This window comes from Xyrauchen texanus, chromosome 21, assembly GCF_025860055.1.
Source record: "Xyrauchen texanus isolate HMW12.3.18 chromosome 21, RBS_HiC_50CHRs, whole genome shotgun sequence".
Taxonomy (NCBI): Eukaryota; Metazoa; Chordata; class Actinopteri; order Cypriniformes; family Catostomidae; genus Xyrauchen; species Xyrauchen texanus.
Genome location: NC_068296.1, coordinates 20,773,683 through 20,788,584, shown reverse-complemented (window position 1 = coordinate 20,788,584; position 14,902 = coordinate 20,773,683). Strand labels below are relative to the sequence as shown.

At 38.6% G+C, this 14,902-nt stretch overlaps 1 protein-coding gene across 1 annotated transcript in view; it reads left to right on the top strand.

Annotated features, from left to right (window-relative positions):
* Positions 1-9,004, top strand: part of cfdp1 (craniofacial development protein 1) — a 48,462-nt gene extending 39,458 nt beyond the window's left edge. Inside the window, exon 7 of the mRNA XM_052151826.1 lies at positions 8,063-9,004. Coding sequence (XP_052007786.1) covers positions 8,063-8,153 — 91 coding nt within the window. The 3' untranslated portion in view covers positions 8,154-9,004. The remainder of the gene's footprint in view (positions 1-8,062) is intronic.
* The last annotated feature ends 5,898 nt before the right edge of the window (positions 9,005-14,902 follow it).

The following is a 14,902-nucleotide window of genomic DNA, read 5'->3' as shown; positions in this document are numbered from 1 at the left end:
GGTTTTGTTGCAACCCAGGATACATTAAATACAGGTTATGATTAATCTATGGCAGGTCGACACTTGATTTCCATGTAAAATTTGTCCTGAAGCAAAACCAGTTGAGAACCACTGAGTTGAAGGTACAGACAAGAGCAGTCTGGCCTCACTGTTGCGCACCTACAGTATATGTTAACTGTTAATAATCATAGTATATTACTTTAAAGCTCACGCAGCTGATGTTATTTTTAATTTAGTAGTTAATTTATCATGCTATTGTAACATGTAAACTAACATGCTTTAGTTATATTACATGTTGTAGTTACATGCTATTTTTTTATCATGTTTATAATTCTGTTTATTATAATTCTGTTAGTTTTCTTATTTTTTCTATTTATTTTATTTTCAAAAGGGAGACTTTTTTTTACACATACTTCAATAAAATAAATGGTTTCAAGTTTCAATTATAATAAAGTGTTTGCTCAAAAATAAATAAATAAATAAAATAACCCTTCTGGTTTCACTGATAATAGTAATTGTGTAATACCGTATAACATGAAACTGTGATATTTTCTGAGACGATTATCATACTGTGAAAATCTCATTCCGTTGCAACCCTAGTCGGACCACTGGATGGAACAAAAACCAGGGTCAGAAATGTTTTAGGTAGTGTTTACAGAAAATGAAATGTATTGCAAGTACATTTCTCACTTTATTATAGCAGTTTCATCTTGGTTCCGATTTGAGCTGGAATTGAAACAGAGTGCATCCAAGTGCGATTTCAACTACACTGCCTTTAAGAATACATTTCAATCTATAATTCAATAGGTTTCTGTTTTTGTGCAGAATACAATAGTTTTGTGCAACAGAAGATTTTTGTATATTTGTTTATTATATGGGTTAAATATCTGAATAAAATAATGCACTGCCCATAAATAACTGAATCTCGATATCTAACAGATCAGTGTTTTACAGTGTCTTGCTCCATGAGTGTTTTTAAGTTTGTGTGTCAAAGTAAAAGTAATTTGACCCCTGCATTTAGTTTTTATCTATCCATCCATATTTATATCTCTATCTATATGGGCAGACACCTGCACTGCGTGGCCACATACTCAACGCCCACATCTCTCCTACACACGCAGACCTCAAAGACACATGCAATTACATCTTCTCCCTCCCACGGTACCTGTCCCCCAGAAAAACACCTCTTCACCCAACCACCTGCTCCATATTTTTGCTTAATTTTTAGTTCATAATTATATATATTTTTAAGCACCAGATTTAAAAAGCCAGTGAGGATGAGTCTTCTGATAGAGATGAATGAGAGTGCATTGTGAAGAACTGTATACTTTATAGAGGGATTCTTTACATAGTGAGCTAATTTTCCTTCTCAGTACGATACACAAAACCAGCATCTCCTCAGGGTTACTTTCACAAAGCCTAAATACATTTTCTATCTGGCAAATTACAACATTATGTTACAAATCATTATGTTTAAGGGATTGAAAATAAAGTCTGTAGATTAAGTAAACTTCTCCTGTCAGGACAGACAGTAGTACCAGTAATCTGCAGATTAGTTTTTAGACTTCAAAAGGCTTCAAGAATTAAGCAGGACCATTATTTAGATCTACATACATAGTTTACATATCTGCTCTAAAATTAAGATTAGATTTGATTCATAGTTAGTTTTGGAGGAAGTGAAATCATTTGGTGGAAAAAAATTCCCTTTAGCTTTCCTTCATGAAAGGATGCCAATTGGTTAATTTTAAGAGTTAAGCAAATTTGAGGTTTCTTGGGTTGTGTTCCTCAGCTGCGGCTGTTAGTTGTCTTAGTAGTGCATTGCCTGATGTCTTTGTTTACTTGCTATCCTCTGAGTTGCAAGAACCCCTTTAAATCCCGTCACCATAGTTAACCAGCCTGCACTGTGTCTTGGAGCTGGAATTCCTCTGGTCAAGGGTAATGCAGTGCCATATTTTTGCGATGTTGCCCCACTCCCAAGATGCATTTGGTGTAAACAAAAAGTTGGAGGAGAGACCTTGCATCTTGTCCCAAGGGGATGGTAATTCAAAATGACATCTCTGCATGCAAAGGTTGTGTATCTTTTTTCACTTCCTCACTGTGCATTGAGGAGTTCCAATTGCACCCACAGCACTTGGCTCTCTCATTCTTAAAGATGCCTGGTGCTTCTTTAATATGTAGACGAAAGAGTTGTGTTTGTTCTCGAGCAGATGGTTGTAGGGTAGTGGAAAAGTTGGTAAATTGAAAATCTGGCCTGGGGGGCTCATCCAACAGACAAAAATATGGTTTGCCATCGTTTCCATATTTCTGTTTCTTTCAGAAGAATGTGGTTTAGGAGTAGGGCTGATAAAGGGTGTGAGCGCACACTTGGTCACACTGAATGCCCACAGCTCTGTTAGGGCTGTTTTAGTTTGTTTGATGTTTAGAGATGGAAATTGTAAGGAATTTACTGTTCTAGTTTGATTCTACTTAGCAATATTGGTTCCTTAATGGTATCTTTACTGACTCTTTTAGTGTTTTTGAGGAAGAATGCACGAGCAAGATCTGTTTACAGAAACAAATGTCATGAAAATCACTCTCTTCCTTTTTTATTTGTTTTTGCCTTTGTTTAATTTGTTTTAATTTTCTCCCTTTTTCACACCAAATTTGTATGTCCAATTTCCAATGCGCTCCAAAGTCCTCATGGTGGCATAGTGACTCGCCTCAATCCGGGTGATGGAGGACGAATCTCAGTTCCCTTTGCCTCTGAGACCGTCAATCCCGCATCTTATCACGTGGCTTGTTGAGCACGTTACCGCAGAGACCTAACGCATGTGGAGGCTTCACGCTATTCTCCGCAGCATCCATGCTCAACTCGCCACATGCCCCACCGGGAGCAAGAACAACATTATAGTGACCACGTGGAGGTTAACCCAGCGTGACTCTACCCTAGCAACTGGGCCAATTGGTTGCTTAGGAAGTCTGACTGAAGATACTCAGCAGGCCCTGGATTCGAACTTGTGACTCCAGGCGTGGTAGTCAGCGTCTTTACTTGCTGAGCTACCCAGCCCCCCCTCTTCCTTTTATATTTTTAATTAAACGATTATTGTTTCCCAACCCTACTGATTCTTCCAGCTCTTTTTTCCCCAAAGAATATAGGAAGACAAGAGGCTGCTGTCTAAATGCATGCAGATCTGACAGAGCTCACACAGTGAGTAAACCCAGGGCCGCCAGTCTCCGGAGGCAAACAGTTGACTGGGCATCAGAGCTTCCAGAGCATCTTGGGATCTAGACACTGGGGAAAATGCCCCTATGTTGGGTTTTAAAGGTAACAGAACAGCCATGAGACAGATTGTGCTCTACAAAAATTGGATTAGTAGAGCATGCAGGAAGCACAATATTTCTTTGCACATCTATGCAATTTAATAGGTAAAACATAGTGTATTCAAGAGAAAACAATTATTTAAAGGGAACATGTAATTGACAAAAGACAAAATTGACACATCAGCCACACCTAATCAGAAACCTGGCCCACCCAGTCAATGTGAGGTTGTAAGGTAAAGTTGGATTGACATGGTTATAAGAAGAAATAATAATGAGAATAAAACATGGGAATGTTGGCAAGCATGTCATAAAATATCTATTATTGATTGTCACGTTATTTTATCTGTATATTTTTAAGGAATTGATATGATAATATTAGTCGACATTTAAATTTAATCAAATCAAATTTTTTGTCACACTACCATGTACACAAGTGCAACAGTAGGTGAAATTCTTGTGTGCAGTTCCGAGCAACATAGCAGTCATGACAGTGATGAGACATATACCAATTACAGTAAACAACATACTTACACAACACAATTTACATATCAAATGTACACATACTTACACAACACAATAATTATATACAATGTACAGTAAACAATACACACAATATACAATACACAATATACAATACAATAAGTAAGGAGTGTATGAAATATATATATATATATATGTATATGAAGTAGTATATTGAGGAGAATATGTTGACAGTCCAGTGTGAGATTATAGATGAATAAAGTGCAGTGCTAATTATTGATCGTGATAGATCAAGTGTTCAACAGTCTGACTGCTTGGGGAAAGAAGCTGTCATGTAGTCGGCTGGTGCGGGTCCTGATGCTGCGATACCGTCTGCCTGATGGTAGCAGTGAGAACAGCCCATGACTCGGGTGGCTGGAGTCTCTGATGATCCTCCATTCCAGACTTCCTCAGCCGTCTCAGGAAGAAGAGGCGCTGGTGAGCCTTCTTCACAACGGCCTCAGTGTGGACGGACCATGTGAGTTCTTCAGTGATGTGGACACCGAGGAACTTGAAACTGCTGACTCTCTCCACCGGTGATCCATTGATGGTGATGGGGCTGTGTTCTCCGTCTTTCCTCCTGAAATCCACCACAAGCTCCTTGGTTTTACTGACGTTGAGGGAGAGGTTGTGCTCCTGACACCAGCGTGTCAGAGTGTGCACCTCCTCTCTGTAGGCTCTTTCATCATTGTCAGTGATCAGACCTACCACCGTCGTATCGTCAGCAAACTTAATGATGGCATTGGAGCTATATGTTGCCACACAGTTATGTGTGTATAGGGAATACAGGAGTGGGCTGAGAACACAGCCCTGCGGGGCTCCAGTGTTGAGGGTCAGTGATGAGGAGATGTTGCTGCCCATTCTAACCACCTGACGTCTGCCTGAGAGGAAATCCAGAATCCAGCTGCACAGCGAGCTGTTTAAGCCCAGAGCCCGGAGTTTCATATCAAGCTTGGAGGGCACTATGGTGTTGAATGCTGAGCTGTAGTCTACAAACAGCATTCTCACATATGTGTTCCTTTTTTCCAGATGGGAGAGAGCAGTGTGTATTGTAGATGCAATGGCATCATCAGTGGAGTGGTTTAAAAGCCTAATTTGCATGCTTTTCAATTCTCAAATTGGACTTCTGTTTAATGTCTGGTGTAATAGTGTAGGGAGACCACAAGGGGGTGATATAACATTTACTGAAGGAGGTCGAAGGCACAGGTATCACAATATAGGGCAGGAATTTTAGAGCTCCTTGCAAAGGATGCATACTCGCAAATGTTACATGGTTTTTGTTATTCTTCAAGAATGAACCAAAGGGGCATTGATGAGTTTCCAGATTAGTGTATGAAACTGGTTTAACTGTGCAAAATTATGATTACAAATTATTTAGCAATTTCTCTGTATGTAGCTTTAAAGAGGGTACAATCTAGCTGTCAAACCACAAAAAGACACTTGTAATTGAAAATATATTGTGTAAGCTATATGAAAGATATATTTACCCAATATATCAAGTGATGGCTAAAATTAATAATCTTTGTCATTTGGTTGGGTCAAATTTCATGGAAAACTGTGCAAATTGAGCTCTGTGGTGCAGCAGAATTTTGAGAAGCCTCCAGAGATGGCAAGTGGCAATGTTGGTGTGTGCGTACCTTCAGAGAAAATAATTGTTTAGAATTTTAGAACGTGCCATATTGTCTGCCACGTCCGGTATGTGACCCTCTATAATTTATCTTGCCACTCACACTTTACCAAAGTTGTGTTAAGAAATATGTTTGAAAAGACAAAAATCTTCCGATTATCGATATGTGAAAAAGGCATCGATCCCAGGCCTAAAAGTCGGTCAAGCCTTGTGCTGGTCTTGGCTCTCACAGAACCTGCTGCTCTGCATTTTTTTGGATGCCAACAAAAGGAAAGAGTGGCAGAAGTTTGCAGCACAGCACTGGTTCTCATCTTACATGCAAAGAGGGCATTTACACAAGTCTTAAAAGGCACAGCAGCAAAAAAATTACCCATTTATTTCTAAAGGTCAGAGATAGGGTAGAAATATTCATTTAAACAAATGTAATAAGTTTAGACTGGTTTTGCCAAAAGAAAAAAAAGACCAACAATATACTAGGACCACAGTGAAAAAGGGTAAATTATAAAACATAATACAGTAAATGATATGACCCCTTTAAACCCATTGTGTAGCACCCAGCATCATCTCGTGTGTGTGTGTGTGTGTGTGTGTCAGAGATCCCATTAGGACTTCAAACAGGACACAGGCAGTCAGTTTTTGCTCTCTGTCTCCTTTTCATCATTGGCTGTGGCATAATGTGATATCTAATAAAAATGCCCTGTCTGTGCTCTGTAACATCCCATCTCTCTGTGTGTAGCAGCTGCTCCACAGGATTTGTTAGTGTGCACTACTCTACAGAACAATTCATTTAGGCTTCACAAAAAGCTTTCTGTAGGTGATGCACATCTCTGCTGATCATCAGCCAACTCCCTGTACCTGAACCCAGACTCTAGCTTTTATGAGGAAAATCACAAAACCAAATTATGTCAGCCTGAAAGGGCCATTTTATTTTCTCTATTCTCCACATCTGCCCTTAGCTTGCAAACTGGCTTCATAATGGCAATAAACAGGGGGGCAGAATACATGCACCTTTAACCTCAATGAGCTCATGGTGTCAGCTATATACATCTACAGTATACAAGTTTGCTAAGGCTTTCACATTGCACACAAAATTTTGTTTGCAGATTTGATCTTTAAGATCTTTATCTGACCACATTGTCATTTTACAAACTGATATGTATGTTCAGACAGTGTAGCTAAAATCCGGTACATTTACATTGTGTTGCTATTGTAATGACCCATATAGCATGCTGCAAAAAGTCTTTCTCATGCAACAACTGAGAGTAGCTATCATTGTAGTGAGAATTGGAAAACTGTACATTTTGCTTCAATATCTGCATTTCCATCAGTGGCTCCAGCCAGGCTTCTAAAACAACCAATTTGCCCAGTTGCTAGAGTGGGTAGAGTCACATGGGTTACCTTCCTTGTGGTCACTATAAGGTGCATGATAAGTTGTGCGTAGATGCCTCCACAGCACACGTGCTTGGTCTCCACGGTAACATGCTCAGCAATCCACTTGACAAGATGCGCGGGCTGACTGTCTAAGAAGCGGAGGCGACTGAGATTCGTCCTCCGCCACCCGGTTCGAGGCGAGTCACTGTGCAACCATGAGGAATTAGAGCACATTGGGAATTGGGCATGCCAAATTGGGGAGAAAAGTTGATTAAAAAAAGGAAGACATGCACAAAAACTATGATGGAAATGGATTTATCGAATAAATTGCTAGATGTGCATTAAAAAATTCGACAAAACAGAAAATGACGACAGACACAGTGACTTCCCCAGTGGCTACAACTTATATTTCCATTTAAATTTTGTGCCAATTTGCCCAGATTTTTTTTTAAAATCTTTTGAAAACATGAGTTGAAAACGCTGCTTTATTCGAAGATTGTTTTTCTACGATGCTAAACTCACAAGGCACATGAGAGACACAGTGGCTGATGGATGCATTATATACATTTGTGATTATGCTGTGTCTGTATTTGCTTGTTTGTTCACTCTAGTGAATACCACATAGTGTGTTATATGAGGAAAGAGTTGGTGACAATAAGTGAATTTGGGCACAGCTTCTGACATTATTGCACACTTTGTTTGACATTACATATGTTACGTCAAAATTAAGAAAAATCTGCTGATTTTAGTCAGGTTTCAAAACAGATATTTTTTATATATATAAAGTATGTATATATATATATATATATATATATAATTTATTTTTATTTAATTTTTTCCAGTTTAAATGACAAGTTGGATCCGTGAAAAATGTATATTTTTGCCTGCCTGACACAGATGGTACTGTAGTACTCCGAGACAAGTTGTGTGTTAAATCACTTTGCTATCTGAGTGCTTTGAAAGAGCAACTTTTACCAACACCCCTCTGTCCCCACTCTCTTCTCTCATGTGTGGTTTCAAGGCACAGTAGGAGACCACAAAACTGAAGGAAGCTTTGTAATAACATCACTGGAGATGTGGTGTGGCATAACACTGAAGTAGTTTGTTTTTAAATTTGCACAGCAAGCCCCGCTGTTTGTGCTATTACCCTTCTTGCTGACACCATGAAAATGTTTTGTATTACTATGTCTGTGCACAGTATTGCAGCGTCCCGCTGTCACTACTCTATTGTGTTTTTGTCTGTAGATACGTGGAGCGAAAAAACTTTCTGGAGAGAGTGGACCATCGGCAGTTTGAGCTGGAGAAGACTGTACGTCTAAGCAACATGAAACGATAACAAGATGAGAGACAGAGCAGATCTGACACTGATCACGACACAGACATCATATACTCACCCTTCATGCTGTGAGCTCCGTATTCATAGTCATACAGACTCTTCCTGCCCTGATTGCCTTTCTTTGCTGGGTTCCCTGGCCTGCTACAGTTTCCCCCAAAAAAGTTTTGTACCTTTTGTTAAAAGACAGCTCACATACCTTCTCTTTTTCTTGCTGTACACATGAGAAACACTGTCATTGCATGAGATCAAGACATAAGTTGACCTAAGTGAATATGGCTCTAATCCTTTAACCAGTATTGCATGTTCGAACAATGGAGGACTTTCTCAACATGTATGAGTAGTTCAGAACTTTCCAGAGCTTCAGTCTTCCCGATAATCGTTAATTCACTGAAGAGTCTCAACCTCACCTAAATATCCATTATGTGTGACGTTAAAGGGGATAACTCACCAAAAGATAAAAATTCTGTTGTAATTTTCTCACCCTGAAGTCGTTACACACAAAGTCGTTGTTGAACACAAAAGGAAATGTTCGGAAAAAAGTTAGCCTCAGTCTGTCATAATTCACATCCTCATTCTGACATTTCAGGTGCTCAAACATGCTCACTTTAAATGAAAACAGAGCCGGTATTGCATTATATTGTGTACTTTCTACATGCAGGCATTCGGGGACATTGTTTAATTGTAGCATGTAAGGGAACTGTTTTACTGTTGTTTATTTCTTTCCAATTTATACATACTACTGTCTTGAGAATTTATTTTGGTAAAAGTGGTTGTATGGTAATTACCCCTCTGTCATTTTAAACAATGTGTTTCACTGTTTGACAGGAATAAATCATGTAATTTGGTTTGGACACTTTCTTTTTAAATGAGCCTTGTCTTAATGTTAATTACTTTGACCTACTAATTAATGGCTCTGCCTCCTCCCAAGGGGTTCACAGTCCTATAACTCTTACCTCTTCCAGCTTGTGCCCCTTGATGCCCTACCCTTTTAGATCCACCACCCACCATTGACTAGCCTGTGTTTTCTGAAATAATGATCAGTAGCGTTTGTTCCCCATTGTCTACAAGATCGGATTTCAGATGCATACAATGTATGGGATCTTTCTACTCTGTTTTCTAAAAATAAAAGTCTTGTAGTTGTAGAGTTTCATATTTGAACTCTGAAGGCAATGTGAGTGGTTCTTGCCAGTGCCTTCAATGCGCTAGGTTGTTGTGGGTGATTGCTAGGGCATTTCTGTTTTCGTTTCTAAGGTGTTCTGAGTGTTTTATAAGCACATTGCTATGCAGTTTATATGAGGTTTTTGGTGATTGCTTACACTTAATATGGCTAGCATCCCCCAATGTTTTTTTTTCACATGGTATATTGTCCTCTGCAAGTCTGATTTCATAGAAAGTAATAGCACAACTTTCCTTAGCAAGCCACATGATTTTAAGGTATCATTCTTGTCCATTATGTTGTGTTATGAAAACATACTGTAGTCTCATGAAAACTATTAATAATTCGTACAAGTTCGAATCGCAAAAGTTATCAGATGACTTCATATCATATGGATCATATGAAAAGGTACAACTTTTAGACCAACCGATCAACAAAGAGAAGTTAATAATTGTTATAACCTCTTTGTTGGTTCGTTTATTTTTCTCTATAGGAGTAAAAGCTGTACGTTTGCCAACTCATATTATTTTGTATCTTGTAAAATAAAGATTTATCTTGAGACCAGGTTGGATATAAAGTTTAATATGTAGGGTTAGGGATTTTAACAATCCCATAACCCTATGTATGAACTATAGTAATAATAATGCTTGCCATATCAAGGACCACTAATAATAAACAATCATTGCTTCAACAGTACATATTTATATTTAAAACTTTCTCTAAATTTGGAATGCCCAAATCCCACTACTTAGTAGGTCCTCGTGGTGGCGTAGTTACTCACCTCAATCTGGGTGGTGGAGGACAAGTCTCAGTCGCCTTCGCTTCTGAGACAGTCAATCCGTGCATCTTTATCACGTGGCTCATTGTGCATGACACTGTGTAGTCTCCAGCACATGGGGGCTCATGCTACTCTCTGCAATCCATGCACAAATTACAGTGCGCCCCATTGAGAGCGAGAACCACTAATCGTGACCACGAGGGGGTCACCCCATGTGACTCTACCCCAATTTTGTTGCTTAGAAGACCTGGCTGGAGTCACTCAGCACACGACGAACTCACAACTCCAGGGGTAGTAGTCAGCGTCAATACTCGCGGAGTTACTCAGGCCCCAGACTATTGCAAACTTTTTGATGTGTCAGTTCTTGATTGTTTTTTCTCTTGAGAATTAGTGTTGGGTGTTTTGATAGCAAGGGCGGTTTCTGAAACTTGTTCATCCTTTCACTTGAAGATAATGGTCTTGTTTACATAATTCAACATTCCCTCTCCCTGTGACTAGGCCTGAGTTTGTTTACTGCCATTTCCTGCTGCCCGACAACCATTTAGAAGGATGTTTAGCATGTTCCTCACATCTCTCACATTTCTGTAATGGCTGACCCTCACAGCAAACCCCTGCCTCACTGCAGCATACATGACTTATTTCCCGAATAGAGTTGGATAGGTGTGCTGTGCTCTGATGTTTTTCTGAATTGGTGCAGACATCAGGCTCTGCAGGTGGGGATTTGAATAGCACTGGCACAATTCCATTACTTAATCGATGTTCTTATGCTGTACTCTGTGGGATTTCTAACTGCTGAAATAAATGGGCCTTGCACCACTAGACCAAACTGGCATTCTAGATGCCTACAAACAAATTCACCTTTCACCAAGGATGGACTGGAACTACAGTAATATCATCTTACAGACCCATCACAACACACAGTGAATAATCCCCCACTATATAAATCACTTATGCATACTGCTGTATTATCATTTGATATTATTTGATATGGAACTTTTATTCAAAGATTTTCACTTAAATAACTTTTACAAATCACAAACATGGCATATCACACACACACACACAGAAAATGTAATCAGAGAAAATTGTTTAGGTTGTCGCAAGGTAAGAATCCATTAAATCAGAGTAACAAGACGCAGTTGATTGCGTTTTGCATTTTATGATTTTACAGACCTGATTAAAGCAATAAGCCTCGAGAGATTGAACACCGCAATGGACAGGATATGATGGCACACTTCTGGTTTTAATCGTTGATGAATTACAAGTAACAAATTAGATGATATTAAAAAGGTTAAAATTTATCTAATCACTTTCCAGCAAAAAAAAAAAAAAAAAAAAAGCTGCTTTGAAAAATGTATTCTTTGAATTGTGGGTTTAAAGTAATTTTACAATGGCTTCAAATGTGGCTCATCCAGCTGTTTTCTGTCTCTTTGCATCTTCATTTTCCAAAGTATTCAGTAATGAAGTGCATTTTCAAAACACTATTTTTGGTTGAGTAAACATTTACATTTAGTGATTTAGCAGTCAGTTTTATCCAAAGCGACTTACAAAATGAGGAATGTAAGAAACTCATACAAAAGCATCAATATTCACAGTATCATAATGCTAATTTCTATTTGTTGCTAGAGTAGTACAGAAGTTAGAGCAGTTGTAAGACTGAATGCCTTTCTAGTGTGGATGAGAGGCATAAACGTAGTAAAATTAATGCGTTTTCAAATTAAATATATTAGCGTTCCATTCGTTTTTGTTTGCGAACGCATTGATTTCTCTATGCTTTTGCCTCTTATTTAGACTGGAATGAAGTTTTCCTCCACCGAAAACAGCATTTCGAAAACACTCCAGTACCACACTACCACCAACTATGACGTTAGGAAACTGGATTACAAAAAGACACATTAGAGAATGTTGCCATAATTGTATGCATCCAACAGGATCTACACCTTAAGTGGGCCAATCCGATGATGGGGGAAATGTTTCTGTCTTTAAACGCAGAAAATACATTTGATTTTAACAGCCAACACAAAGCTGCCCGGCCCACTGGGAAAAGTCAAAGTGCTCCGTATGGTCAGTCCATCCCTGTCTAGCACTTGATCATTTCCACAGAAGCAGTTCTAACACAGTGCAGAAATGTCACCTTTAGAGACACTCCATATCTGTGTATTCTTCACAATGCACATAATGTAAAGAACCATGCATATCACCCATTCCATGTGTATGTAGGAACTCTAGGCATTGTAGGACTATAGAGGGGTAAGCCATGCTCATGTTTATTCATGCCCTCTTCCTTCAACTCAAAGTCAATGTTAAGTGTACGGTATTCAGGATTGAAGAGGAGCCTGTCGTCCTCATCTTTATTCAAATGCACATGTCCTTCCTGATTTCACTTTCTCTCTTGGGTCTGAGCTCTGCTGTTAGTTCCCTAAATAATGCCCTCATCCTTCTGTTTCTTTTTTTCACCCTCTTTGCATTTTCTCCAGCTTTTATCTTGCATTACACTTCAACTTGTTGATGACATGACTCTGATTTTCTGTCCCCTCTTTCTTTTGCAATTGCATTTGCAAAATCTATTTGCCATTATCATTAACTTTGACTTCTACTTCAAAGACTTTTTCCATTTTGTTCTTCTGTCATTTTTTACCCATCTCTTTACTTTCATGCTTTTTATATATCTTTCCTTCCCTGATTGGGCCTCTTTTTTGAATAGTTTCACAAAAGTAACAAATACTATTCGGTCTATTTGTGTTATTATTTAGACAGGAGGAACTTAATCTAAGAATGTACTCTATCTTTAGAAGTAATTAAGGAATACGTCAGTCAAAAGTAAAAGATTTTGTCATTAACTTTTGTCAGGCAATATTTTCAAGGCAATATTTTCACTAAATAACAGCTCTAATTTCTGGCTGTTCCTTCAGAAGACTTGAAATATTGTATACAAGTCATAAAGATGACTTGTGGTCATTTTTGGACAGACCCTGGTCACCATCCACTTTCATTTTATGGAAGAAAACAAACAGCTCAGACATTCTGCTAAACATCTACATTTTCCATGGAAGAAATAGTTATGCATGTTTGATTGAAACAATGTGAGGGTGAGTAACTGATGACTTCTCCTTTTAAATGCAAAAAATAAAGTAAAAGTAGGCAAAAATCAATTGGTACTGCCCATCAGAATCCACTGATAGAAGTGTAGACCCTTAGCAGTGTTGTATTTAAAAAGACCTTTATAAAGCTACAGAGCCTTAGGTGTCCACTCAGAATTCCTGTAGTATATATAGCCCCAACTTCACCTTCAGGCATGTGTATCTGTCTGTCACCAAGTGTATGACTTCAAACAGGGGCAGAAACATTAAAAATAGACAGCGCTGTTGAGTGGTCAATTATAAACAATCACTGTGATGAGGAACTAAAATAACAGCTGGCAAAAATTTTCCAAATGCCTCTTACCTTCAGGTCACCAGAGTTAAGAGACACTTTTGAGCTCTGCTGGTCATTTACTACTCCCTATGTTTCATCCATCCATCATATATAGCCTCTTGTCCTATGTAGGGTCACGGGTAGTGCTGGAGCCTATCCCAGCTGTCTCGAGCCGAAGGCAGGGAAACACCCTGGACAGGTGACCAGTCCATCACACGGCAACACACACAGCCATACACACTCTCACAACCACGTACGGGCAATTTTAGGGTCTCCAGTTAACTTAATCTGCCTGTCTTTGGACTGTGGGGGAATCCGGAGCATCCAGAGGAAACCCACACGAACACGGGGAGAACATGCAAACTCCACACAGAAAGGTCCAGTATAGCCAGGACTTGAACCCTGGACCTTATTGCTGTGCTACCCACTAAGCCACTGTGCCACCACTACCTGTGTTAAGTACTCTAATTTTGTCAGTGCAGTTTGTACATCATGGCTTGATTTCTATGATTTGAGGTCTTTATGACAGATTTAGAAGAGGACTTGTTGCCCTTTGAGCAGTCTTGTTTTTTCAAATGCATTGCTCATGGCTAAAAGTGTAAAGGCATAGCTGTCCAGGAGAGCATTGGGATGGTCCCTTGCAACACATACTTCTATCTGTTGTCTGCCTTATAATGCACTGTTCCTCCTTAAAAGGACCCCTTTGAAGATAAGATGCTGAAATTGTGGTTTATTACAGTTGTTTGTTTAACTACAGTGTCAGTGATTATTCCCTTTTGAATCTCATATTTTGTTGAAGGCTTGTGTTTAATCTTCAAGGAACCCATCTCTAGACCTTCATCTTGTGTTTACTGATTTGAAAGACCAAATATTTTGTAAATATCAGTATTTTTTGGACAAAATGCATTATTAATAGTGTGGCTTCCAAACTTGAAAACTAGAATGTCTTCAGCCAGCGAAAAACAGTTTCATCACGTTAATGGTGTATTGCTGCTTTATATTTCTTCACTAGGCTATATCTTTTTGTTTTTGTGGCGATATTTGTAGAGAATTTTTATTTCTGCAGAAATGTTTTTTCAATCTGCAAATGCCTTAGTAGGTCACAACACTATATCAGTACATTAGTTTAAAAGTGAATTAGTGATAATTAGGTATCTGTCAGCCAATCAAAATACACCGGACAATAAAACCTATTTGTTGGCTCAACAACCATAACATATGAAAATAAATAGCTTCTACTCAGAAACGTACATATTTGTAACATTTTTAGCATTACTTAATTTACATTAATGTGTACAACACAAAAAAATAAATATAAATATAAAAAAAGAAATATAAGGTATTTATATTTATGTAACTTATATTGATACTTATAGAGTGATACATAAAGTAAATGAAGAA